This window comes from Hemitrygon akajei, chromosome 8, assembly GCF_048418815.1.
Source record: "Hemitrygon akajei chromosome 8, sHemAka1.3, whole genome shotgun sequence".
Classification (NCBI taxonomy): Eukaryota; Metazoa; Chordata; class Chondrichthyes; order Myliobatiformes; family Dasyatidae; genus Hemitrygon; species Hemitrygon akajei.
The window spans coordinates 161,399,759-161,427,522 of NC_133131.1; the positions used below are offsets into that span (position 1 = coordinate 161,399,759).

Below are 27,764 nucleotides of genomic sequence, written 5' to 3' on the forward strand. Positions count from 1 at the left end.
CTCCTCCCCTTCCCCCTCCATCCCTTTTAAAGCACTGAAATCCAGGAATATTGAGAATCCATTCCTGCCCTGTTGCCAGCCAAGTTTCTGTAATGGCCATTACATCATAATTCCATGTATGTTTCCAAGCTTTCAGTTCATCACCTTTATTCCTGATGCTTCTTGCATTGAAGTACACGCATTTTGCCTTTCTACCTTACTACTTTTATGCCCTTTATTCTGTTTCTCTTTCCTCAAAACCTCTTTATATGCTAGATCTGGCTTTACTCCATGCACTATACTTGCAGCTCTCGCATGACCTTTATCCTCCTCCACCTCACTATCTGCTCTAACACTCTGGTGTCCCTCCCCCTGAAAATCTAGTTTGAACCCCCCCCCCTCCCCCAGAGCAGCACTAGCAAACCTTCCCGCAAGGATGTTAGTCCCCCTCCAGTTCAGATGCAGCCTGCTCCGTCGGAACAGGTCCCACTTTCCCTGGAACAAGGCACAATTGTCCAGAAACATGAAGCCCTCCCTCTTGCACCAACTCCTTAGCCATGTATTTAGCTGCATTATCTTCCTATTTCTGGCCTCACCAGCACGTGGCACGGGTAGCAATCCTGAGATTGCAACCCTGGAGGTCCTGTCCTTCAACTTTGCATCTAATTCCCTAAATTCTCTTTGTAGGACCTCCTCCTTCTTCCTATCCACGTCATTGGTCCCTACATGGACCACGACATCTGGCTGCTCACCCTTCCTCTTGAGAATACTGAGAACTAGATTCGAGATATCGCGGACCCTGGCACCAGGGAGGCAACAGACAAATCCGGGATTCTCGATCTCTTCCACAGAACCTCCTATCTGTCCCTCTAACTATCAGATCCCCTATGACTACTGCTCTCCTCTTTTCCCTCCTTTCTTTCTGAGCTGATGGTCCAGTCTCAGTGCCAGAGATGCAACCACTGCAACTTGTCCCTGGTAGGTCGTCCCCACCAACAGTATCCAAAACGGTATACTTATTATTGATGGGAACGGCCACAGGGGTGCTCTGCTTATTCTGTCTAATCCCCTTCCCTCTCCTGACAGTCACCCAGCTACCTGTCTCCTGACTCTTAGGGGTGACTATCTTCCTGTAACTCCTGTTTATTTCTGCCTTTGCCTCCCGAATGATCCGAAGTTCATCCAGCTCCAGCTCCACTTCCCTAACTTGGTTTGTCAGGAGCTGCAGCTGAATGCACCTTTTGTAGGTGTAGTCATCAGGGACAATTGTGTTCGTCCTGTCTTCCCACATACTGTAAACGGAGCACTCGACTGCCCTAACTGCTGCCTCCATTACCTACTTCTAAGTTAATTAGAGTTATTAAAGGAGCTTACCTGGCCTTATCTCACTTGGAGCAAGCTCGTCCTCAGCCTCTGCTCACCAAAGCCCCTCGAGCCAAAGCCTTCCACTGCTCCGTCGCCCACTCCGTTAATCTGCTCGCTTTTTAAACTCTCCCGCTGATCTCAGAGGCCGACCTTCACGCGCTTGCGCAGTTGTGCCCTGTTCAAACTACCAATATTGTGAAAATGCCAAGTTATTAAGGGAACTGGAAATCATGCCAGGTATATATTCTGTAGCTACTTTATTAAGTACACTTGAACATGTGCTCAATAATGCACATTTCTAATTATCCAATCATGTGGCAGCAACTAAAAAGCATAAAAGGATGCAGATATGGTCAAAAGGTTCAGTTGTTCAGACCAAATACCTTAATGGGGAAGAAATATGATCTAAGTGACCTTGACCATGGATTTTCAGGCACAACAGTCTCTAGAGTTTACAGAGAATGATGTGGCTGAAATGCTTTGTTAATAAGAGGTCAGAGGAGAATAGGCAGACTGGTTCAAGCCGACAGGATGGAGATAGTAACTTAAATAACCATGAGTCTAAACAGTGGTGTGCAGAAGAGTCATTCTGAACACCTAACACAACAAACCATGAAGTGATGTGCTACAACAGCTGAAGACCATGAGCGTACGCTCAGTATCCACTTTATTAGGTATGAGAGGTAGATGAGGTCTTAGGTTTGAATAACCAATAGTATTGTGGGAGTGTCTTCAGCTCTTCGGGAAAGTAGATCATATCCTCTTCTCTCAGGTATTTTGTATTGTGTAGTCAATGGCATTACTGACAGTGCCCCAAAAATGATTAATTTGGAAAAAAAAGGCCAAATGCTGTATCAATGTGTGAGAGGATTTTTTTTGCCTATCGATTTGTTTCTTCGCTTGCTAGTAAAGTGATGAGCATCATGCTACAGTGTTTTCCCATTCATTGGAATCCAAGTAGCAGTGTCAGTAATCCATTTACATGGTTTCTCTTTGATATTCTCTTCTTCTGAAAACGCTAATAAGTTTTGTGGGGGGGGGGCACTTTTATCCAAGGAGGGAGAGATTCAGCTAATTGAGCAGTTGTAGAGAAGATCATTCTATCGAACTGAGCAAATGGCATTATAAATGAGTTGGATCTTGTTCTCAGTCTCGACATTTCTGCATCACTGGGGCATCTTGTGTTTATTATAAATCTCGGGTATAATAAAATATCTTGAGCCACAAATTACTAGGAGCTGGGGTTGGAAACATTAGAACAGTTAATAAGAGCTAGGTTTTAAAAGGGGTGGTGGGGGGGGGAGGAGAAGTTAGAAACTTATGAATGAAGGGGTAAGAAAAAAATCCCTATTCCATTACCCCTTTTCTTTACCTCCTCTGCCCTCATGACTTGCCTATCACCTTTACCTTCCTCTCTCTCTAGTTCCCTGTTTTCCTTTTATTCCTGATCTACTGTCCTCTCCTATCAAATACCTCCTTCTTCAGCCCTTCGCCTTCTCCACTTATCATCACAGCTTCTCACATTATTTCCTTTTCTATCCCCTGCCCCCCCAATCCTTCTGCCTTCCTTGATTCACCTATCATCTGCCAGCTCCTTCCCTTTCTCTTTTATTCTGGCTCCTGTCCTCTTCCTTTTCAGTCCTGATCAAAGGTCTCTGCCTCTAACGTTGACTGTTTAGAATCTGGCTCATTATCACTGACTTATGTCAGGAAATTTACTGTTTTGTGATAGTATGGTGTAAGACATAAAAATGGCATAAATTGCAAATAAATGGTGTAAAAGACCATTAGAAATTTGATCACAGAAGAGAAGCTATTCCTAAAACACTGTGTTGGGTCTCAGGCTCCTTTTCCTCCTATCTGATGGTAGTAATGAGACGAGTGCTCGTCCCAGATGCTGAGCATCAATAATGATGTATTCACCATCTTCTCAGCACCTTTTGAGATGTTCTCAATAGCGGGGAGGGTTGTGCCCACAGTGGGGCTGGTTGAGTCTACAACCCGTTGTAGCCTCTTTGGATTTTGTGTGTTGGAGCCTCCATGCCGGGCAGGATGCAACCAGTTAGAATGCTGTATTTTCTTCCACAGATGCTGCTTGACCCACTGGGTTTCCCCAGAACTTTGTGTGTTGAATCAGATTTCCAACAATGGCAGCTTTATGTCTCCATATTTATTGGGTTGTAGTGATGGAATTGATGTGAATAATCACAGGGTGACAAAGGGTTCCCTGGCTACATTCTAAAGCCATTCCTCAATATACAAAAGTGATTTTTTTTAGGAAGGCAGAAAACAATTTGATGAAGGAACTCAGTGGGTCAAGCAGCATAATGTGAAGATAAAGAAAATGTACGACTTCTAGGTGAGGTGACACTTCACCTGTGAGTCTGTTGGGTCATATACTGTGTTCGGTGCTCCTGTTGTGGCCTCCAGTATATCAGTGAGACCCGACATAGATAAGGAGACCGCTTCACCAAGCACTTACCAGGAAACGTGAGATCCCCCATTGACCACCCATTTTAGTTCCACTTCCTATTCCCATTCTGATATGTACATCCATGGCCTCCTTCACTGCCGTGATGAGGTCACACTTAGGTTGGAGGAACAACACTTTGTATTCCATTTGGGTAGCCTTTAAACTGATGTCATGAATATCGATTTCACAATGGTAATGTCCCCAGCCCCTTCACCATTTACCATCCCTTTCCCCTCTCTCACCTTATCTCCTTGCCCGACTATTGCCTCCCTCTGGTGCTCCTCCCTTTCCTTTCTTCCATGGCCTTCTGTCTCTTTCATCAATTGACTTCCCAGCTCTTTACTTCATCCGTCTCCCTCCAGGTTTCACCTACCACATTGTGTTTCTCTCTCCCCACCCCCACCTTTTAAATTTACTCCTCAGCCTTTTCTCCCCCAGTCCTGCTAAAGGGTTTTGGTCCGAAATGTTAACTGTACTCCCCCTTTTTCTTTCTTCCATGGCCTTCTGTCCTCTCTTATCAGACTCCCACTTCTCCAGCCCTGTATCTCTTTCACCAATCAACTTCCCAGCGCTTTACTTCATACCTCCCCCTCCTGGTTTCACCTGTCACTGGGTGTTTTTCTCTCTCCCCTCCCACCACCTTTTAAATCTAGTCCTCATCTTTTTTTCCTCCAATTCTGCCGAAGGGTCTTGGCCTGAAATGTCAGCTGTACTTTTTTCCATAGATGCTGCCTGGCCTGGTGAGTCCCTCCAGCATTTTGTGAGTGTTGCTTGGATTTCTAGCATCTGCAGTTTTTCTCATGTATGTGTAATTGGCATAATTTCCAAAGTTGCAATGGTGCTGAATCGATCTTAGACTCTTTGAGGTAAAGAATAGACAAGTTAATACAGTAGATGTAATCCATTTAAATTTTGGTCTTTGTTTACTTTTGAGTCACAAGTATATAAGATACCTTATCAGAGTCTGAGGGTAAGTATCAAAATAACAGGCAATGCAAAGTAATACAGCAAATGGTTAAGGGGAGTTGATCAGACTGCTTCAAAGTTTGCAAACGAATTTGTGCTGGGAATGCTGTTGTTCTCCAGTTGATGAAATCAAGTGAAAAGAGACTTGGATGGAGCTTAAAATCAGATATTGGATTTGTTTGGCCAAGAGACAATCATAAAGCATAGAAATAACTCTGTTCTATGATTTTAAACTCCACCAGACCATTGACGCTAAAGCAAGTGATGCCAACAACTATTAGAATGCAGAAATGAAAATGTCATGGGTATTATTTCATTAAGATTACAGGATTATGGTTAACCCTGTTCGTCATATCTGATGAAAATACTCTGCTTATCAATCCTAAATTAGTTAACTAGAGTTAAGGTTAACAAACCTTTTGAGGTATCATGCACTATTTAAATAAAACAGTTACTGAAATTCGTTGACTACTGAATGTCGTTAAGAACATGCCTAAAGTAAGTATATATTTGGAGAATATTTGAATTGCAGCTCTGATTCAAATTATGTGCCTTGAATTGTTCTTTCGAAGAACAGTTGATTCGCTAAAATAATGCCAATTCCTTCCTGATTTGTTCTATGAAATGAGACCGATTCCTTGATCTTGGACTGATTATCATTTGTGCTTTCCAGCATGTCTAGTCTTTTACACATCCCATCTCTGATCTTTATTTCCCTAACTATTAGTGCTCTGCTGTTTCTGTATATCTTTTATGCACTATATCTTTTCTCCATACTCTTGTCTGTATTTTCTTCCAGTTTTTAGGATGATTTCTGCACAGAGGTCCTGAACCTATTTTGCTTCAGTGAACTAAGTACCCATTTCCATGGCTCTGTTTTGTTCTATCTGGCACTTATACTAGTCTTTTGGAATGAGGAGCATCTACCTTAAATTACTCTTTTTTTTTTAGAAGTAAGATTCTGAGAAGACTGATCTCATTAGTTCATATTGGACCACATCTGCTCTTCTGTATGTATTGGTGTGCGGATTCTGCGTTTCTGACAATATTTCTGGAATTTCTGGTTTTGATTTCATTATGTTTCCATTTAGCTGCTTAATCTGTTATTTTACTTTGTTTTGAAGAGCTTTTATATCTGTGCAAAACACTTTTACTGCCTCATTTAGCTAGCCTGCACTCATTTCAATACATTTTTGCTGCCTCAATGAACTGAGCTTTGTATTTAATTCACTAGATTTCACCTCTTGTTCTAGCTGTCAGTTCAAAAAAAACTTTCTAAACCTCTTCTGTCCTTGCGTCAAACAATGACATTTTGGAGTTTTTATAATAAAGGTTTGAGTCTGTTTTGTCTTTAGTTTCCCTTAGCCTATCAGCCTTAAACTTTCTATAATGTCCCCTGATGCCCTGATCCTGTATTTCCTTATTTTAGTTTTATTTTATTCCTGCCCTATTTTCTGAAGCTCATCTTTTCTCTGAGCTCCACCTTCCATTTATCCTATTATGATCAATGTTGTTGACTGTGCAGCTTCTCATCCTGAGCCCCAAATTAACTGATACTTTCAGGGTTCCCTCTTCCACCTCTCAAAAATGTTTGTCATCTATAACATGCAAACTAATGCTCTATCTTCAAGGCTCTCACTACTTCATTAATTGGCAGTTTTCTAAACACTCCATGCCTCCTTCCTACAGTTCTGTTTTAGTTTCTCCAATCTGACCTGACACAATATAATAATTGCAAATGAGCTTCGGTGTAGTATAGTACTGAGTGCTGCAGCTGTATAAAACCCTGGTTGTCCACTTTTGTGTGTAGTTCTGGACAATATGGAGGCTTTGAAGTTGGATGAAGAATTTTGCCAGGGTATTGTCTAGATTGGACTGTCCTCATTGTATAGATGCACCATTTAAAGTATCCTGTCTGGATGCATGATACGACAGCTGCATTGCCCAAGACTGCAAGAAACTGCAGCTAGTTCTGTACACAGCTCAACACATTATGGGAAGAAAAAAGCCTCCCTTCCAGGGACTATCACAGTCTTGGAAAAGCATCCAACATAATCAAAGACTCTTAAACAAGATAAAATCTGCAGATGCTGCACACACCAAATAATGGAGGAATTCAGCAGGCCAGGCAGCATCTAGGAAAAGAGTACAGTCGACGTTTTGGGCCAAAACCAAGTCCTGCCAAGGGGTTTTGTTCCAAAAAGTTGACTGTACTCTTTTCCTAGATGCTAGATGCTGCCTGGCCTGCTGAGTTCCTCCAGCATTTTTGTGTGTTACTCCTCTTACCTTGCACATTTGCTCTGGTCTCCCCTGTCATCAGGCAGAAGATGCAAATGCCTGGAAGCTCATATAATTGGGCTTAAGGACTTTACTAAGGTTATAAGACTTTTGAACATAATCACATCCTCAGAAGATTGAGGCAATCAAGATCTTCCTTCTCCTTCCCTCCCACCACCATTGAGAGCATCCTGACAAGTTGCTGCTATGGGATCTGTTTTGGATCGGACCAGAAGTACCTCCAAAGGACTGTGAGAGCATCTGAGAGGATCATAGGGGTCTCCCTACCATCCACTGGGGTCATTTATCAGGAGCACTGGAATACAAAAGTAAGCTAGCCAATAATATTAAAAAGGATATCAAAAGTTCCTTTGGATATATAAAGCATAAAAGAGGTGCATCAGACTGCTGGAAAATTATTCTGGAAAGGTAGTAATGGTAGACAATGAACTGAATAAGTATTTTGCATCAGTCTTCACTGTGGAAGACACTAGCAGTATGCTGGAAGTTCCAGGTGTCAGGGGTCATGAGGTGTGTGAAGATACCATAACTAGAGAGAAGATTCTTGGGAAACTGAAAAGTCTCAAGGTAGATAGGTCACCTGAAGCAGATGGTCTCAAGATACTTGGAGGCACATGGTAAAATAAGTCAAAGTCAGCATGGTTTCCTCAAGGGAAAATCTTGCCTGACAAATCTGTTGGAATTCTTTGAAGAAAAAGCAAGATTGACAGAGGATAATCGGTTGATGTTGTGTACTTGGATTTTCAGAAGGCCTTTGGCAAGGTGCCACTCATGAGGCTGCATATTACAGGGAAGATTCTAGTAGATAAAGTAGTGGTTGCATGGCAGGAAGCATAGAGTGGGAATAAACAGAGCCTTTTCTAACTGGCTGTCGGTGACTAGTGGTGTTCCACAGGGGTGTGTGTTGGGACCGATTCTTTTTATGTTATATGTCAATGACTTGAATGATGGAATTGATGGCTTTGTTGTAAAGTTGCAGACGATATGAATACAAATGGAAGGGCAGGTAGTTTTGAGGAAGTAGAGAGGCTACATTGAACACAGTGGGAGAATGGGCAAAGAAATGGTAGTTGGAATACAGTTTCGGGAAGTGTTTGGTCATGCACTTTGGTAGAAGAAATGAAAGGGTTGACTATTTTCTAAATGGAGAGAAAATTTTAAAAACTGAGACACAATGGGATTTGAGAGTCCTTGTGCAAGATTCCCTGAAGGTTAATTTGCAGGTTGAGTCTGTGGTGAGGAAGGCAAGTGCAATATTAGCATTCATTTCAAGAATACTAGAATATAAAAGTAAGGATGTAATGGTGAAACTTTAAGAAGTTCTGGTGAGGCCTCATTTGTAGTATTGTAAGCAGGTTTGGGCCTCTTAGAAAGGATGTGCTGAAACTGCAGAAGGTTCAAAGGGTATTCATGAAAATGATTCCAGCATTGAATAACTTGTCATATGAAGAGTGTTTGATGGCTCTGGACCTGTATTCACTAGTAGAATTCAGAAGAATGTGGGGTGACCTCATTGAAACCTATCAAATGGTGAAAGACCTTGATAGAATGCATGTGGAGAGGATGTTTCATATGGTGGGAGAGGGCAAGACTAGAGGACACAGCTCAGAATAGAGGGGTGTCCTTTTAGAGTGGAGATGAGGAATTTCTTTAACCAGAGGGTGAAGAATCTGTGGAATTCGTTGCCACAGCTGTGGAGGGCAAGTCTTTATGTATATTTATGGCAGATGCTGATAAATTCTTGATTGGTCAGGGCATGAAGGGATACGGGGAAAAGGCAGGAGATTGGGGCTGTCGGAAATTGGAAATTGGATGATGAAATGGCAGAACAGACTTGATAAGCCAAATAACTTAATTCTGCTCTTATATTTTATGGTCTTGTATGCAAGGCCCTTAGTATTATTAAGGATCCCACCAATTTATCCAGCATCCTTTTTGATTCTCTACATTAGGAAGGAGACTACAATGCATAAAAACAAGAAACGGTTAGAATGAGTAACAGTTTCTTCCCCCAGGCCATTACGCTTCTGAACTCCCTGCCACATCGTAATTGAAGTGTCATTTGTTAATCTGTTCTGTAGCTTACAATATTTAATATTCATGCATTTTAGTTTGTTATTTGTGTATGATTATCTTCATAAGTTATTGTGCGCTATATCTGTTAGGTGTACTACTGTCCTTTACACCCTGGATCGAAGAAACACAGACAGACATACTTTATTGATCCTGAGGGAAATTGGGTTTCGAAACACCTTGTTTCTGAATATATATATATATATATGAATATGAATGTACTTAAATGACAATAAACTTGATTTGTATGATAAGATGAATCCTTCACTTAGCAATCTATCTTGTCATGGGCTTGGAGTCTGACTGTTTACCTGCGCTGCACTTTCTCTGTTTCTGTAATACTATGTTATGCATAATTTTAATTTTACTGACTTCCCTTCTACTACCTCAATGTACTCATGTTTTGAAATGATCTTATGGATGGCGTACAACACAAAGCTTTTCACTGTACCATAGTACATGTGACAATAGTAAACCATTAGCTTTAAGGAGAAGTTAAGTACATTTGGATTGTTTCAATTAGATCTTAACAGATTGCGGGATGACCTGAAAGAAGAATGCAGAACCAAGAGAGACATAGATGTGCTGGATGTTTCCCAGGGTAGAAAATGAGAAGTTTATAGGCTAGGATTTTTTTGTATATAATAGGATGTGCCTGAAATGTGTTACCAAAGAGGTGCTGAAAGTAGAAAAGAAAGCAATGTTTAGAAGGTGTTTAGACAGACACTTGAACACAGGAAGTCAATGAAGGGATGTAGACTCCAGCAGTCAGAGAGTTATTGTGTTGGAGCAGACATAGTAGTCTGAAAGACTTGTTCCAGTGCAGTACTCTTTCTGTCTATTCTGTTTGGTGCAGAAAAAGTTTACCACCTTTAATTGCAGTGATTTGCAAAAGTCAGTAGACATATCCTTTCTTGGGAAGGTGGGGGGGGGGGGCGCAGTCTAGCATTTTATACATTTCACACATGTATTTCAGTATATAGGTTGTTTTACTTTAGTAACTGTCACTTTTTTCCTATAATACATCTTTGGAGGCAGTAGTTCATTGCTGCAATCTAGGAATATTTTCATTTTGTCTGCCGGGATTTGCTTAGGAAAAAAGTGAACTTGGTGCCTTGGAGTGGTTCAGCAGGTGATAAATCAGTAGAGTAGAGTGAACTGACTGGAGAGATGGCTCCCTTGGATAGTGCATCTGCAGTAACGACCTGTACAGGTAGGGAAGAAAAAAGTCCAGAATCCAATAGTACATTTGAATATATACTGTATTTATTCATTAATGAATTCTATTTTATTATTACATTATTTTTATATTTAGTTTTAATTACCTGGATTTTACTTTTAATGTTTATATACATGTATTTTTTATTATTGTTAGCATCTTGAAAATGTATTAAAATTTGGGAAATTGGCTTACATTTCTGTAAGCCAGGTCATTTAACTCTTTGTATATACTGGTTAAAAAAATCACAGACCTAAAATGTTAAATGTTTCTCTTGCTGCAGATGCTGCCTAACCCACTGATTATGCCCATTATTTTGTGTTTTAAAATTCATATTTCCAGCATCTGCATGTTCGTTTGATTTTCAATCATGATATATTATTAACTCTCTGGTATCAGACTTAATTAATTTTTGTGTGACCACAGAATATTCTAGAGGGTGGGGGTATTAACAGCCAAAGGCAGGATCAGGGATAGAGTCCTGCAGGCAGAATTTGATTTAGAAGAACAATGAAACGGGATTTTTTTTAAAATGGCAGGACATTGGTGAGTTTTGGATCAGCAAGATCTTGAGGGATAAGTATATAATTCTTTATAAATGGGAGCATGAATAGACAGAATGGTGAGGAAGGCATATGGCATGTTTGCCTTCATTAGTCAAAGCATTGATTGGAGAATTTGGCACATCATTTTATAAAATTGTACTTGAGATCTTGTGTACAGTTCTGGTCACCATGTAGTAGACATGATTAAGTTTGAGAGGTGCAAAAAAGATTCACAAGGATGTTATAAAGAGAGACTGGATAACCAGATCTGTTTTCCTAGGAGCAAAGAAGGAAGAGAGGTGACATAATTGTGATGTCATGAGAGGCATAGATAGGGTAAATTGATTTGTTATTACCACTTATATTGAGAAAAAGTGAAAAACTTTTTGTTTCCATCCATACAGATGACTTTTTTTTACAACAGTGCATTGAGGTAGATTATGAGGGTAGATGGCCAATGTTTGTTTCCCATGGTCAGGGTATCTAAAGTTAGAAAACATGGTTTAAAGTGAGAGGCAAAGATTTAAAGGAGATCTGAGGGATTAATTTTTCACAAGGAGTATTGGTATCTGAAATATTTCCTGGAGGAAATGATGGTGGTAGGGGACAGTAACAACTTTTAAGAGGCATTTTAACATACTGATATGAACAGGCCCTTTGGTCTTTGTACTGTGCTGAACTTGACAGTCACAACTACTAAACCAAGCAATGTCAATAGAACCTCCCAACCCTTTAACCACTGACAGCAAGAAGGGACAAGCTTCTAAGTATATTAGGATGCCACCACTTGCAGTTTTCCCTCCCAAGTCACAAGTCATTCTACATCAGAAATACAATGTTGTTCCTTCATTGTTGCTGATGCTAAACCCGAAACTCCCTATCCATCAACATTGATACCTTCATTTAATGGACAGCAGCAATTTCAGAAGGCTCTTTATCATTTTTTAGAATATTAGGATTGGGTAATGAGTGGTCTTATTACCCACATCACATGAAATTAAAATTGAGATTCAAATAGTTATTGCCATTTATTGACACACAAGGTGAACTGTGGTGGCTTGTAATAGTTTAAAAACTTTGTTCCAGGAAATCCCACTATGTATTAATAATAGGCATTTGGGTTTGGTGGTGGTGGAGTGTGGAGGGCAACACCACCCTGCTACTTATAAAAAAACACCATCCCCTTCTCTCAATTCCTCTGCCTCTACCGCATTGGCTCTTAGGATAAGGCTTTTCATTCTAGAATGAAAGAGATGTTGTCCTTTTTCCAAGAAAGGGCTTTCCTTCCTCCACCATCGATGCTGCCCTCAACTGCATCTGTTCCATTTCACGCATGTCTGCTCTTACCGCATCCTCCCACCACCCTACCAGGGATAGGGTTCCTCTTGTCCTCACTTACCGCCCCACCAACCTCCATGTCCAACACATAATTCTCTGAAAATTCTGCCAACTTCAATGGGATCCCACCACCAAGCACATCTCCTCCCCCCCCCCCCCCCCCCACCAACTTTCTGCTTTCTTCAGCAATCACTGCCTGCGTGACTCCCTTGTCCATTTGTCCCTCCCCACTGATCTCCCTCCTGGCACTTATCCTTGCAAGTGGAACAAATGCTACACCTGCCCCTACACCTCCTCCCTCATTACCATTGATGGCCCTAAACAGTCCTTTCAGGTGAGGTGACACTTCACCTGTGAGTCTGCTAGGGTCATTTACAATGATCGGTGCTCCTGGTGTGGCTTCCTTTATGTCTGCGAGACCTGACGTAGATTGGGAGGCTGCTTCACTAAGAATCTATGCTCTGTCCGCTAGAACAAGTGGGATCTCTGTGGCCACCCATTTTAATTCTGTTTCCTATTCCCATTCCGATATGTCCTGATGGCATGAACATTGATTTCTCAAACTTCTAGTATTGTCCCGCTCTTCACCATTTCCCATCCTCCTTTCCCTCTCTCACTTTATCTCCTTGCCTGCCCATCGCCTCCCTCTGATGCTCCTTCCCCTTTTTCTTTAACCAATCAACTTCCCAGTTCTTTACTTTATCCCTCCCCTTCCAGGTTTCACCTGTCACCTCACAAACAAGAGAAAATCTGCAGATGCTGAAAATCCGAGCAAAGCACACAAAGTGCTGGAGGAACTCAGCAGGCCAGGCTGCATCGATGGGGGAGAAAAATATAGTCAATGTTTTGGGGTGAAACCCTTCGGCAGGCTGGGAAAAAAGCTGAGGAGTAGATTTAAAAGGTTAGGGGAGGGGAGAGAGAACCACCAGGTAGGTGATAGGTGAAACTTGGAGGGGGAGGGATGAAGTAAAGAGCCGAGAAATTGATGAAAGAGACAGAAGACCAGGGAAGAAAGAAAAAAAGGGAAGGAGCACCAAAGGGAGGCGATGGGTGGGCAAGGAGATGAGGTTGGGGGGGGGGGGGCGTTGGGGATCATTACCAGAAATTTGATAAATTGATGTCATGCCATCAGGTTGGAGGCTACCTAAATGGAATATAAGGTGTTGTTCCTCCAACCTAAGTGTGGCTTCATCACGACAGTGGAGGAGGCCATGGATGGACATATCAGAATGGGAAGTGGAACTGAAGTGGGTTGCCACTGTGAGATCCCGCTTGTTCTGGTGGAAGGTGCGTAGATGCTTGACGAAGCAGTCTCCCAATCTACGTTGGGTCTCACCTATCACCTGGTGTTTCTCTCTCCCTTCCCCCACCTTTTTAAATCTACTCCTCATCTTCTTTTTCTCCAGCCCTGCCGAAGGGTTTTGGCCCAAAATGTCAACTGTATTTTTGTCATGGATGCTGCCTGGCCTGTTATGGCAGAATGGATGTTCTTTTAGCAAATGTAGTTTGTTATAGAGTGTGGGGCAATTTATTTTGGTACAAAGAATTTTGAAGCTTGGGAAAATATTTAATATAGTGGAATGGAGAGATCTAAAAGTTAAAGCAGCATTTAAAAATGGTGAATAAAGCACTGAGTGCATTTATAGAGGAATAGAATTGAAACGTGTTGAATATTTATGAGCTTTGATTAGACACTATTTGCATGATTATGAACTCTTCTGGTCTTCTCCATGCTCTAAAAGGATATAGTGTCTCCTGGGAAGGAGCCTCAATTTGTTAGAGTAATACTAATATAGAAGGTGCCATAGACGTGGAAATGATTCTACTTGATTGCAAGAGCCAAAGCTACAAATGGAAACCAGAAACCAATAAATTCCGCAAGGAATTGGGATGAAACCTTTGATTAGGCTGTGGTTAGAAAGTGGAACAAATATCACAAGAAGTAATAAATACAAATAACAAAGATTTATTCAAGCAGAAATTAAGAAAGCTCACAGGGAAGAATAAATTAATGATGTTCAAGGCAATTGGGAGGAGGAATGTGTAGTGCACATAGACCAATTTGTCTAATGGAATGGATTGTTGCAATATGGTAACTTGCTACAAAGAACATAGAGTGGTCCAAGTACAATTGGACCATGTTGTCCAACCTGAAAATAGTTATGCACATAACTACTGGTACTTTACTCCTGGTTACAGGATGGCTAGATCACAAGAGCCCTTTTAGGACTACTGATCTTCCAGTAGCAAATCTAATTCTAACACGTACAACACGCTGGAGGAACTCTAATTCCATACTGGTTTCTTGCCATTGGGAGCTTAATCTTACTGCTAGTAATGGATGACTTCCATCTTTACAAATCAAAATTTTGAAATAAAATATTCAAGTTGATTACTGAGTATGGAATCAACCAGATGTCCTACTCTTAACTTAGGAATTCAGTAGGCAATGTGCACTACACATTGTTTCTGGTAAGATGGTGGTGTGTTCAGATGCAGTGGCCTCTCCAGGATAACCAAAGTGTTTTTGTCTCCTTTAAACTATTTTTTACAACTACAAGATGATGCCGTACATTAAGAAGTTCACGTACTACTGGTCTATCCCATCAGTGAGCTGCTTGTGGGCGGAGGAGCTAGAGAAGCTATGCAAAGGTGGTGTGCAGTCTAACAGCGAAAGATTGTCTTAGACGTTTCTCTTGCACTCACAAGACATTTGATATTGGTAATGTAAAAAATACCGTAAGTTTGTTTCCCTTGTTTATTGGTGAGACAGATGGCAGGGGAGTTGTGTGGCCTTAGTTGTAGCAAGGATTAGGCCTCAGACCATGGGCTTGCCTCTTGCAGCAGTCCAAGGGAGGAGACATTGGAGTGGTGTAGTGCGGTGTCCATGCTGGCTCCTCCGATCAGTGCTGCCTTCCTGTTGTTTGCTCGATGGAGGATGTGCTGGATTGTGTGTGTATGTACATATGTGGTGTGCTGAGAACTGTTTGTTCTTGCCAATGACAGTCGTGCACTATCAGTTTACAAACCATGCCACTCAGGGACTTGGGCTATGTATATATGACTGTTGGTTTTATGTTTTGCATCTTGGTCCTGGTAGAACACTGTTTCGTTTGGCTGTAATCATGAATGGTTGAATGATAATTAAGCTTGACCTTGTCAATGAGTTACTGGCAAACAGTTGGACAATCTTGCACATGGTCTTTGCATTATTTTTTACTCTGGAATTAAAATATATTAATTGGCACTAGGTGCAAAATAAATCATCAGATTTTGTTGAAAATTTGACAGTCCTGTCTTATTTTTACAAGTTTGAATTGTAATGAATTGCTTGATTACTTGTCTCAGCAATTGCATCCTCTACAGGAAAGATTAAGGAATCATGAGTAAAACAGAAAGCAATTCTCTAAACTCAGGTTACAACAAACCACTGACATAACCATGAAAGAATTGAATGTTTTTCTCAATTTTAACTAAATCCAAATTGAGATTTTAGAATTTGCCTTCAGACATTTCAATAAAATTTGAGTACATTTTCAGTCTCTGCTGTCTTTATGGTCTCTTCAATTAGTTATGGAAGCTTCCACAGAACTGAATTTCTGTAATTGATAAATGACTAACATTATGTAGTTCAAATTTTAATTGAAGATTCCTGACACTTTTCTGGAATACTCAGTGACATCTATTGAAATGAATTAATGCTATTCAACTATCTTTATCAATCATGGAGCAATTGTAATGATCGGAGATGTACTGTATAAGTGTATGAGAATTTTTTTTCTTATTTGTTTCAGTTGTTTGTATTTTTATTTGTATTCACTGGTAACATTTCTCATTGCCTTTCTGGATTTTGCTTTCACAGTTTAATAGAGACTTATAGAGCTACACTTATGTAGAAACTGTGAAGTGTAGTGGTACACGTGTGAAGCTTTTTGGAGAATCGGCCTGAGAAAACTTTGGTTTGTTCAACAAAACTGACAAAATAGTGCATCTCCAAATGTAGTTGGAGAATCTATCATATTGCTTAAATGGTCAATGTTCAAATATGATTGAATCTTCTACAAGGAAAGAAGAAAGAGGAAAAAGTACATTAATGCTCCTTTTACAGAAATTATTAGATAGTAAGGGCATTGAAAAGGGCTTGAGGAGCATATGTTAGTGGATTAATGACTGGAAATCAAGGTTGAATCCCATCATAGTGGCTGGGAATTTAACTTCAATTCAGCCTATTTAGTTCACTAGTTGTTTCAAGGAGGAAGTCGGTCATCTTAACCAGTTCTGGCCCACCGATTGACTCATAACTGCTCTCTGAAATGACCTAGCATGCCATACTGTTTAGCAGACAGGTAGTGATGGCATATATTTTAGCCGTGATGGTCAGAGGAGATCTGATGGAGGTTTGTAAGATTATGAGAGACATAGATAGGGAGATGGAATATTTTTTTCCAGGGTTGAAATGTCTAATACCTGAGGGCATGCATTGAAGCTGAAAGGGAGTAGGTTCAAAGAGGATGTGAAGGGGTATTTTTTTTTATTCAGAAAGAGATGGATGTATGACGGTAAAGGCAAATACATTTGAGGCTTTTAAGAGACATTTAGATGGGCACATGAATATGAGGTAGATGGAGGGATATGGACATGGTATAGGTAGGAGGGATTAGTTGCTGTTTTTTAAAATTTACTTTTTAGTTGTTTGGCACAACGTTGTTGGCTGAATGGCCTGTTCCTGTGCTACATCTTCCATGTTTTATGCCCTTGTCAATATCCACATTGTAAACAAATGATTTAAAATAAAAATGGGTTTGAATTGCTGTTAAAGGTTTGAAGGTTGTAGTGAGAAGAATGGGTAACTTGGATTGCTTGAGAGTCAGTTGGCTTGAGTTTAGAATAATTGAAAGGGATCTCAGATATAGCTCATTAATGAAATATTTTTTCCCTCCCCGTAGTGACAAAATTCAACATTTTATCTTGAGGTCACTAGATTAAGATCAGGTCAAAATTGGATCTTAAACTGCATTTCACTGTGATACTTTATCTCAACTATCCTCAGGCAGTTTAGGGTGTCCCACAGATTCTGCAGTAGGTCAGGAAGGAGTAATTATAAAGGATAAATGTGATTTGGTTGAATCGTTTTTTCTGACCAACACATGCTTTATTGACTGTTACATGTAAGGTCTTCTTGGCTTGACATATTAGAAAGGAAAATTCTACTCGCACATATTCCAATGCATTAAAAAATCCTTTAAATAAATTTATATATTCTTCATCACACAACCACTAGTGAGCATCTGGTACTACGTATAGTCATTGAGTATTTTTCAGGTTCTGCTTCCTTTTTCCAACTGGTATATAATTTTCAACCAACTATATTTATAATGAAATGTTGAGTGTCGTCAAAGGTAGTAGATTAAAAGTAACTATATTAAGGAAAAAATATAGATAGGAATGCTGGCTTTTATCTTCCTAGAACAGAAATATGATTTTAGTTCAATTGATCTGACAGACAAACAGGGTAGCTTAGTGGAAAGTCCTGCCCAAAGTGTGATGGTTTTTGTTCTGGTTTCAGCAAACAATTTAATATAACATAGATCAGAGCAATCCTACAGAAATTAGATCACTCAGTTCAATGTAGAATAACCATGGCCTAATTTATGCATTTTCTTTTTTCCCAGAAATTTTTTGTTGCCATCTGGAGTTTCAAACCAAAGTAAATTTATTAAAAGAATACATATATGTCACCATATACAACCCTGAGATTCAAGCATGCAGACTTTATTTCCTGCGGAGCATCAAGAAAGCTCACCTCTGTCCCAGCATACTGATGGACTTTTACCGCTGTACCATTGAGAGCATACTCACCAACTGCATCTCAGTGTGGTATGGCAATTGTCCTGTATTGGACTGCAAAGCACTCCACTGGGTGGTGAAAGTTGCCCAGTGGATTAGATAGATAGATAGATACTTTATTCATCCCCATGGGGAAATTCAACATTCTTTCCAATGTCCCATACACTTGTTGTAGCACCCAATTGCCCACTATTGAAAACATCTACCATAAACGCTACCTGGGCAGGGCGAAGTGCATTATCAAGGATGCATCTCACCCTAACCGTGGACTTTTACCCTCCTCCCATCTGGTAGGCGCTACAAGAGCCTCCACTCCTGCACTAGCAGACACAGGACGAGCTTCTTGAGGCTGTGACCCTGCTGAACCTCACATCACAGTGCTAAGCAGTATTGCACTCATATTGTACTGTCTCAGTACTTTTATATTTGTGTGCTGTAGCACTTTTTATTTGCAGTTATTTTGTAAATAACACTATTCTTTGCATTTCTGGTTAGATGCTAACTGCATTTCAATGGCTTTGTATCTGTACTCGGCACAATGACAATAAAGTTGAATCTAATCTAAATATAATAAATGCAATAGAATTAATGAAAGACCACAACCAACAGGATGTGCAAACGATCAATGTGCAAAAGACAACAAACAGTGCAAATGCAAAAAAAGGAAACAATAATAATGAATTAAAAAGCAATAAATATAGAGAACATGAGATGAAGAGCCCATAAGTTGTGGAAACAGTTCAGTGATGGGGGCAAGTGAAGTTGAGTGAAGTTATCTCCTCTGGTTCAAGAGCCTGATGGCTGAGGGGTAATAACTATTCCTGAACCTGGTGGCGTGGTTCCTGTGTCTTCTGTACTACATTCTTGTTGGCAGCAGCAAGAAGAGAGCATGGCCTGGGGGTGGTGAGGGTCCTTGGTAATGGATGTTGCTTTCCTGCGACAGTGCTCTGCAAAGTTGTACTCAATGGTGGGAAGGGCTTTACCTGTGATGGACTTGGCCTGTCCACTACATTTTGTAGGATTTTCAGTTCAAGGGTATTGGTGTTTCCATATTAGTGTGGCCATGGTGCAAGCAGTCAATGTAGTCTCCACCGCACATCTGTGGAGCTTTCTCAAAGTTTTAGATGACATGCCAAATCTTAGCAAACTTCCAAGAAAGTAGAAGCGCTGCTGTGCTTCTTTCATAATTACATAGTGTGCTGGGCCCAGGATAGATCCCTTGAAATGATAACACTAAGGAATCTAAAGTTGGTGACCCTCTCCACCTCTGATATTCCAATGAGGACTGGCTCATGAATCTTTGAGAGAGAGGTGGTGGTTGTGGTACCACTTGGCCAGATTTTCATTCTTCCTCCTATGTGCTGATTTGTCACTACTTTTGATTTGGCCTATGACAGCGCTGTCATCAGCAAACTTAAAATATAGTATTGCTCTGCTTAGCCTCACGGTTGTAAGTGTAAAGATAATAGAGCAGGGGTTAAGTACACAGCGTAATGGTGCACCTGGGCTGATGGAGATTATGGGGACGTTTTTGCCAATTCAAATTGGGGTCTGCAAGAGAGGAAATCATGGATCTGGTTGCCCAAGGAGGTATTGAGGCCAAGGTCTTGAAGCTTATTTATTAGTTTTGAGGGGGTGATAGTATTGAATATTGATCGTAGTCAATGAAGAGCATCCTGATGTATGCATCTGCTGTGGACCTGTTGCTCTGGTAGGCAAATTAGAGACAATCCAAGTCGCTTCTCAGGCAAGAATTGATATGTTTCATCACCAGCCTCTCAAAGCACTTCATCACAGTGGACGTAAGTGCTACTGGAAGATAGTCACTGCGGCAGTGGCAGACCAGTGGTATTTGTCACTGTATAAATATATCACTCTACAGTTAATGAATATCCATTGGATACTTGAATTCTTAGAAATGAATTAGATATAAAGACCTTTTTTGCTGTCAGAGTTTTGTGTTGTAGTTCAGAGCCAAAATTGGAAATTTTATAATAGGCTTAGTACCAGGCAATTCTGATCCTTTTGCTTATTTTGCATGCATGCATGACAAGAACATCATGGGATTCTCATGCCCTGTTGGAACTTATAATGTATAAATTGTAAAATTATATTTTAAAAGAAACTGTGACTAACTTATAGCTTTTGTTGACTTTTCAATGGAAGTGGGCTACCTCACAGTTATCTACACAGGTGCAGTATGAAGCAAGCTATGACACTTAAGATTATTAGTAAGACAGTGGCATTATACTTGTGGGATGGTTTAGATAAAGAATATTGTAGAAGTTTTATTTTCCAAATGATCTAAGTACGAACATTGAATACATTTATTTTCACCAGGAAGCATACTTTGGATTGTGGAAAAATTGTTAAAGTTGTAAGGTGTTTCCTCACAATTTTTTGTCTAGATTTATTCAAGTTTACTTTCCATGATGTGTTGAGAAATAATGAAAATTAAATCCAAAGGCCTAAAGTTGAGAGTAAGAAAAGACAAAATAACGAAGTTAGATAAAGGCATTTGTATAAGAGTGCACCAGCTCATCTTGAAAGGTTATCAAGATTATCAAGTTGATTGGCCAACTGGTAAAAAGAATCCTTTAAAAAACACTTCTGCTATTTTTTTGTGCATTGGAAGATGTTCTTTACATTATACAATGAACCGCACAATATATTTAATTGGAATATCTGAAAAAGTGCCTACAAAGCAGTTGTGTTGAAAAAGTTAATATTATACAGGATTACATTTTACATAGATTTCCATGAGCTAGCCACGTGAAAAAAAGTGCTTAGGAGCTAAATTGAAAAGGACATGATCCATACTATAAGCACAAGAGCTTCTTTCCCCTTCCTATCTAGTTCTGATGAAAAGTTGCCCTGAAGTGGCAACTGTTTATGCATTTCCTAGATACTGCCTGATGGGCTGAGTTCCTCTAGCATTTTGTATGTGTTCATCCATACTATTCAAAGTTTTGATGTTCAGGCAGCTTCTGTTCCTTCTCCTCTGCTAAATCAGATTTGTATTTTAAGTTTAAGAAATAATGATTTAGCTCCAGATTTATTGGTGAATTTGTCAATTCACAAAATGTCTTTGCTTCGGTATGAGATGTATATAAATCGGGTTGGATTTAAAACAGACCTTTGATTGCTATTCCTTTCCACACATTTTCCACAGAAAGCCTTTCAACCAACCATCTGAGGAATTACAAGTTTAAGATGCATTTAATGCATTTTCCATTAGCTGCAGTATATTTATGATTAGTGTTGAAGCATAACATCTATAATAAAAATATGGTTTATTAATTTTAAATTAATGTATAATTGACTGTATAATGAATAATTTGGGTTTTAAATTAAAGCTTATGAAAGTTTGTTTACTTTCTCCAACAGAAACTAAAGATGACTCACTGGAGGAGGATATCCTTACAGAAATGGAGACCAATGAGCAATCGCCTCTCTTGCAGCACTCGGTATCTGATGAATCTGCCAGCTCCATAGCCTCAATCAATCTCAATACAAAATCCAGGTCAGAACATGAAATGTTGACTCATTCTTTTGTGCTACATAATGAGAAATGCTGGGAAGTATGCAAGGCTGCCAGTTGGAGCAGCCAGAGCTACTTGATGCAAGGCATCAAAACACTTTGCTAAGAGAGGCTGGACGACTTCAGTTTGTGCAATTAATAATTGCAAATTGATTTAATATTTATGTATTTCCAGAATGCAAATAGTTCTGAACTAAGAAATTCTAGAAATACCTGGTGCACAAATGCCATCTTATGGCAGAAGGCTATTAACTCATGCATATCTTAGATTGTTGGATGAATCCAGTGGCTGGCGTATATTGGATACTGAGTTCCACCGTTGTTGCATTTGATGAGCTTAAAGTTAATCACTCTTCTCTCCCAATCCAACCTTCACTCTGTATCTCTACATTAATCATAAAGAGTTTGCTGTCTTTTTCATACTGTAGCAAGTACTTTATCTGTTAAGTGGAAATCAATTGCATGTCTAAAGTTTTAAGTTAAGAATAAATTTCCCCTTTGACCTTAATTCTAGAAGGTCTACATTTAAACAAAATACTCGAGGCCTCTCATTAAAAGCCTACTATAGGAGATCTTTGAGAAGCAGGGGAGGAAATACTGTGCAACACGTGAGAAAGGTTGGTTGTGGAAATGAGAAACTGTTAGTCTAGAGGATTTTAGAAGAATTTTTGTTAAATTCTTGGATTGGGCTGAGTTTTGTTGTTAGATCAGGGCTGCCATTTCAGAGGTATTATTGGTGTATATAGGGACTTTTAGGCAAATGAGGTGTCACTGAGTCAGGGCGATGTGGCACAGAGGCTGTTCAACCCACCAAGTCTATGTCCCGTTTACACAAATGGTATATGAATCCCTTTTTTCCCCCATGATTGGTGGTAGCAGGAGGCAGGTGGAGCACTACCAAACACAGTGAGCTCTTTCTCCTTGTGTGAGGTTTTTTCTTATTTTTTAAACCATAAAAGAGAGAGAGGGTCTAGCGGAGCAACCATCATTGGAGTGGGGTCTATAGTCAGAGTGGGAACTTGGAGGCTTTGACTCCAGAGGCTTCAATGAGGAGAGGCTGTGGCCAAAGAAACAGGTAAGAAGGGTAGGTTTTTCTTTTTGTTGTTGCTGATTTGGTCTTGGTTGTACGTTGTACAGTTCAGGCAGGATGGTGGATATAGCAGTGGAATGCTCCTCCTGTAGGATGTGGGAATTCATGAAACCTGATGGTCACCCTGATGACTGCACCTGTGGGATGTGCAGCCAACTCCAGCTCATGAAAGACCGCATTAAGGAGTTGGAGTTGAATGAACTAAGGATCATTGGGGAGGCAGAGCAATCAATAGATAAGACTCCTGGGTGGTTACACCCAGAATACAGAATTCAGGGAGTAGATGTGCGAGCACCAAGAGAGCGGTAAAGGGAGAAAGAAGTCAGTGCAGGGTCCCCCTGTGGCCATTCCCCTCAGTAACAGGTATACCACTTTGGATGCTGATGACTGTCTGGGTAAGGCAGCAGCAGTCAAACCAATAGCACTGTCATCGGCTCTGAGTCTTAGGAGGGTGGGATGAAGTCTGGTGGAGCAATTGTTAGGGGGGAAAGATAGGAGATTCTGCAGTAGCAAAAGAGACGCCAGGATAGTGTGTTGGCCCCTGGCTGCTAGGGTCCAGGATGTCTTTGAGCAGTTGCAGAATATTCTTGAAGGGGAGGGTGAGCAGCCAGAGATCCTGGTACATATTGGTACCAGTGACATAGGTGGGAGAGGGGTAGAGGTCCTGTGCAGTAGCTTTAGGGAGTTGGAAGGAAGCTGAAGAGCAGGTCCTTCGTGATAATCTCTGGACTACTCCTAGTGCAACGAGCTAGGGAAGGTCAGAACAGGGAGTTAGCACAGACAAATGAGTGGCTGAGGAGATAGTGCAGGGGGCAGGATTTCAGGGATCATTGGAACTTTTTCTGGGGAAGGGGTGACCTGTACAAGAGTGACAGGTTGCACCTGAACTGGAGGGGAACCAATATCCTGGGAGGGAAGTTTGCAAATGCTATTGGGGAGGGTTTAAACTAGATTTGCAAGTGAGTGGGAACAAAAGTGAAGAGGCAGAGGATGTGGTGGTTGGCGTACAAGTAGAGGCAGCTTGTAGGGAGTTTGTGAGGAAGGATAGGATGATAATAGAGCAAAGATGCACTCAGCCAGATGGTTTGAGATGTGTCTTCTAATGTAAGGAGTATCATAAACAAGGCAGATGAACTTAGAGGTGTAGATCAATACATGGAACAATGACGTTGTGGCCATTACAAAGACTTGGATGTCTTAGAGGCAGGAATGGCTGCTGATTGTACCGGACTTTAAAAGACAGGGAGGGATGCAAAAGAGGTGGGAGAGTGGCATTGCTAATCAGGGATAGTGTCATGGCTGCAGAAAAGGAGGAAGTCATGGAGGAATTGTCTACTGAATCATTGGGGGTGGAAGTCAGTAACAGGAAGGGGGCAATAATGCCACTGAAGGGTACCAGCAGTTATGGTTGAAATGACAATAAAAGTTGACTTGACTTGACTTGACTTGACTGGGTTTTTTTTAGAGATCCACCAATGGTAACAGAGACATCGAGGAGCAGATAAGGGAGGTAGATTCTGGAATGGTGCAATAATAATAGGGTTGTTGTGATGAGTGATTTTAACTTTCTAATATTGACTGGCATCTCTTTAGAGCAGGGGGTTTGGATGGGGTGTTTGGGAAGGTTTCCTGACGCTATATGTAGATAAGCCAACTAGAGAAGAAGCTGTACTTGATCTGGTATTGGGAAATGAACTTGGACAGCTCTCAAATCTCTCAGTGGGAGAGCATTTTGGAGATAGTGATCATAATTCTATCTCCTTCACCATAGAATTGGAGAGGGATAGGAACAGACAAATTAGGAAAGCTTTTAATTGGAGTAAGGGGAAATACCAAGCTATCAGGCAAGAACTTGGAAGCATAAATTGGGAACAGGTGTTCTCAGGGTAATGTACGGCAGAAATGTGGCACATGTTCTGGAGATATTTGTGTGGCGTTATGCATAAGTATGTTCCAGTGAGACAGGGAAAGGGTGGTAGGGTGCAGGAACCATAGTGTACAAAGGCTGTTGAAAATCTAGTCAAGATGAAGAGTTTACGAAAGGTTCAAAGAACTAGGTAATGATAGAGATCTAGAAGATTATGAGGCTAGCAGGAATGAAATTGAAATTAGGAGAGGCAGAAGGGGCCATGAGAAGGCATTGGCGAGCAGGATTAAAGAAAACCCCAAGGCATTCTACAAGTATGTTTCAGAAAGGACAGGGAGGGAGGCAAAAGAGGTGGGGCGTGGCACTGTTGATCAGGGATAGTGTCAAGGCTGCAGAAAAGGAGGAAGTCTTAGAGGGTTTGTCTACGGAGTCTCTGGGTGAAAGTTAGAAATAGGAAAGGGTCAATAACTCTACTAGGTGTTTTTTATAGACTACCCAATGGTAACAGGGACATTGAGGAGCAGATAGGGGGACGGTTTCTGCAAACGTGTAATAATAATGGGCAACACACACAAAATGCTGGTGGAACGCAGCAGGCCAGGCAGCATCTATAGGAAGAAGTACAGTTGACGTTTCGGGTCAAGACCCTTCGTTAGGACTAATGGAAAAAAGAGATAATAAGAGATATGAAAGGGGGAGGGGAAGACCCGAAATGATAGGAGAAGACAGGAGGGGGAGCAATGAAGCTAAGAGCTGGGAAGTTGATTGGCAAAAGGGACACAAGGCTGGAGAAGGGGGAAGTATCATAGGACGGAAGGTCTTGGAAGAAAGAAAGGGGGAGGGGAGCACCAGAGGAAGATGGAGAACAGGTAAGGAGTTATTGTGAGAGGGAAAGAGGGGGAAAAATTAAAAATTAAAAATTAGGGATGGGGTAAGAGGAGGAGGGGCATTAACGGAAGTTAGAGAAATCAATGTTCATGCCATCAGGTTGGAGGCTACCCAGACGGAATATAAGGTGTTGTTCCTTCAACCCGAGTGTGGCTTCATCTCGACAGTAGAGGAGGCCATGGATTGACATATTGACATTACATACCAACATATTGACAGATCCTGCTTCCTCTGGCGGATAGGGCGTAGGTGTTCAGCATAGGTGCAGCTGCCACACCTGACCACTCAGTGTGCCTTCAAATCATGTCCATCTCATTGCTACCAAAGCTAGCAGAATGTCCTGCTCTCATAAACTCTCCAATAGTTCATTCTTTGAAATTTACCCATTTGACTACATTTAGCCAATAGTCTGATTAATTTTTATTCATTGTTCATTTTTGTCATTCTATTCTTCAATGTTAAAAAGTTGTTCATGTACTCAAACTATGCCGATGAGTTACTAAGGATTTCATTCGTAAAGATTATGCAATGCATTTTAAAGTCTAGTTGTGAAATGTTCATTCAATTTCTTAATCCACAATATCATAAATTAAATACCTAAATTAATTAGTACACTTTTATTTGCGGGATGGTATATGCTTTAGGGCTTAGTTCTGCAGTCTCAAACCAGCCGCTCTCAGTAAAAATGCTATTATGACAAGATGTGTAATTATACTTTTAACAAAACAAAATCCAGTGTTTTGAATAAAACTGTATGCTGCATGTATCATTAACTCTTAATGCCCTTTGAAATGGCCTAGTAAACCACTCAGCTGAACAAACAATAGCTGCAAAGGAAGAATTCACCACAAAATTTGCAGTGGTTCACTCAGCACTGTTATAGTTATCTGGCCCATACTTCAATAACAGGTTAAATATACAAAATGGCAGAAGGGTGAACATTTCAAGAGACTGCTTTAATTGCCTGTACATGTTCAAATGGTTTGTTTTCATAATTATACACTAGTCTCTTGTTTATGTAATGTAGCAGTATGATTACTGATGTAATAATTAATTAGTCTCTCCCTTGTGGCATTTGCAAATCATATTCTATAACTTGATTTTTCTTCAGTTTCCCTCAAAGCATTTTGAGAAAGGCTAATGTATTTGGAAAGTTCATCTGATTAAATAGTTCATTTGCCTAATTTCTCTCAAATCTTTTTTCTTGATTCTGGAAAAGTACAGTACTGTGCAAAAGCCTTAGGCACCCTAGATTTTTTTTAGATGGTTTCAGATGGTATGACCTCTACAGAGCCCTGATTTCAACATCAAGGCTGTCTGGGATTACATGGAGAAATCGAAGCAAGCGAGACGGCTGAAATCTGCAGAACTGTGGCAAGTTCTCCAAGATGCTTGGAACAACCTACCAATCGAATTTCTTATAAAGCTGTACAACAGTGTACCTAAGAGAAATGATGTAGTTTAAAAGGCGAAGAGTGGTCACACCAAATATTGATTTGATTTAGTTTATTACTGTTTACTGCTCTTTATACTATTTCTAAATATGAACTTTTAATTTCATTATTTTTGAAAGCATCTTTGGTTTATAGAATATTTTTACATGTACTTAAGTCTTTTGTACAGTACTGTGCAATTTCTCTTTACAGGAAATGTACTAGTTTCAGGTTTGGTTATCAACAGATATCTTTTGAGAATTTGCTTGTGTCAGAGAAGAATCACAGTGATCCAGTAGTTTTGTCTAGAATTATTTTACTCAATTAAGAGCTACATCTTTGTATGTGCAGTATACTACACTGCTCTTATTCCACCAGGCAGCATTTTCAGGAAAGTCAAAGAAGTGACAGGTTCACAAATAGTTCCTGCTTAATGACCACAAATGGAAACATTCCTCTGTGAAGCCAATTTTAAGCAAATTCTTTTTTCTTTGTCACTGAAATTGAGGCTACAAATACAGCTAATCCTCAACACTAAAGTTCAGAGTAAATTTATTATCAAAGTACATACAAATCACCATATACAACCCTGTGCTTTGTGAGCACAATAAATCAAATAACTATAATAGAATCATTGTAAGACTGCACCCAACAGGGCAGACAATTAGTGTGCAAAAGAGACAAACTGTGCAAATGCGCAAGAAAAAAAGTGATATTTATTGTTTACTTTATTATTGAGAACATGAGATGAGTCCTTGAGAGTGAGACCATAGGTTGTGGGAACAGTTCAGTGATTGGACAAGTGAAACTGAGTGGAGTTGGCCCCTTTGGTTCAGGAGCAT

The 27,764-nt window shown here is 40.3% G+C and overlaps 1 protein-coding gene across 10 annotated transcripts in view; it reads left to right on the forward strand.

Annotated features, from left to right (window-relative positions):
- Positions 1–27,764, forward strand: part of kmt2ca (lysine (K)-specific methyltransferase 2Ca) — a 469,037-nt gene that overhangs the window by 145,544 nt on the left and 295,729 nt on the right. For all 10 annotated transcript variants that reach the window (XM_073054925.1, XM_073054927.1, XM_073054926.1 and 7 more), the window contains one exon: positions 21,491–21,626. In XM_073054925.1, coding sequence (XP_072911026.1) covers positions 21,491–21,626 — 136 coding nt within the window. The remainder of the gene's footprint in view (positions 1–21,490; positions 21,627–27,764) is intronic.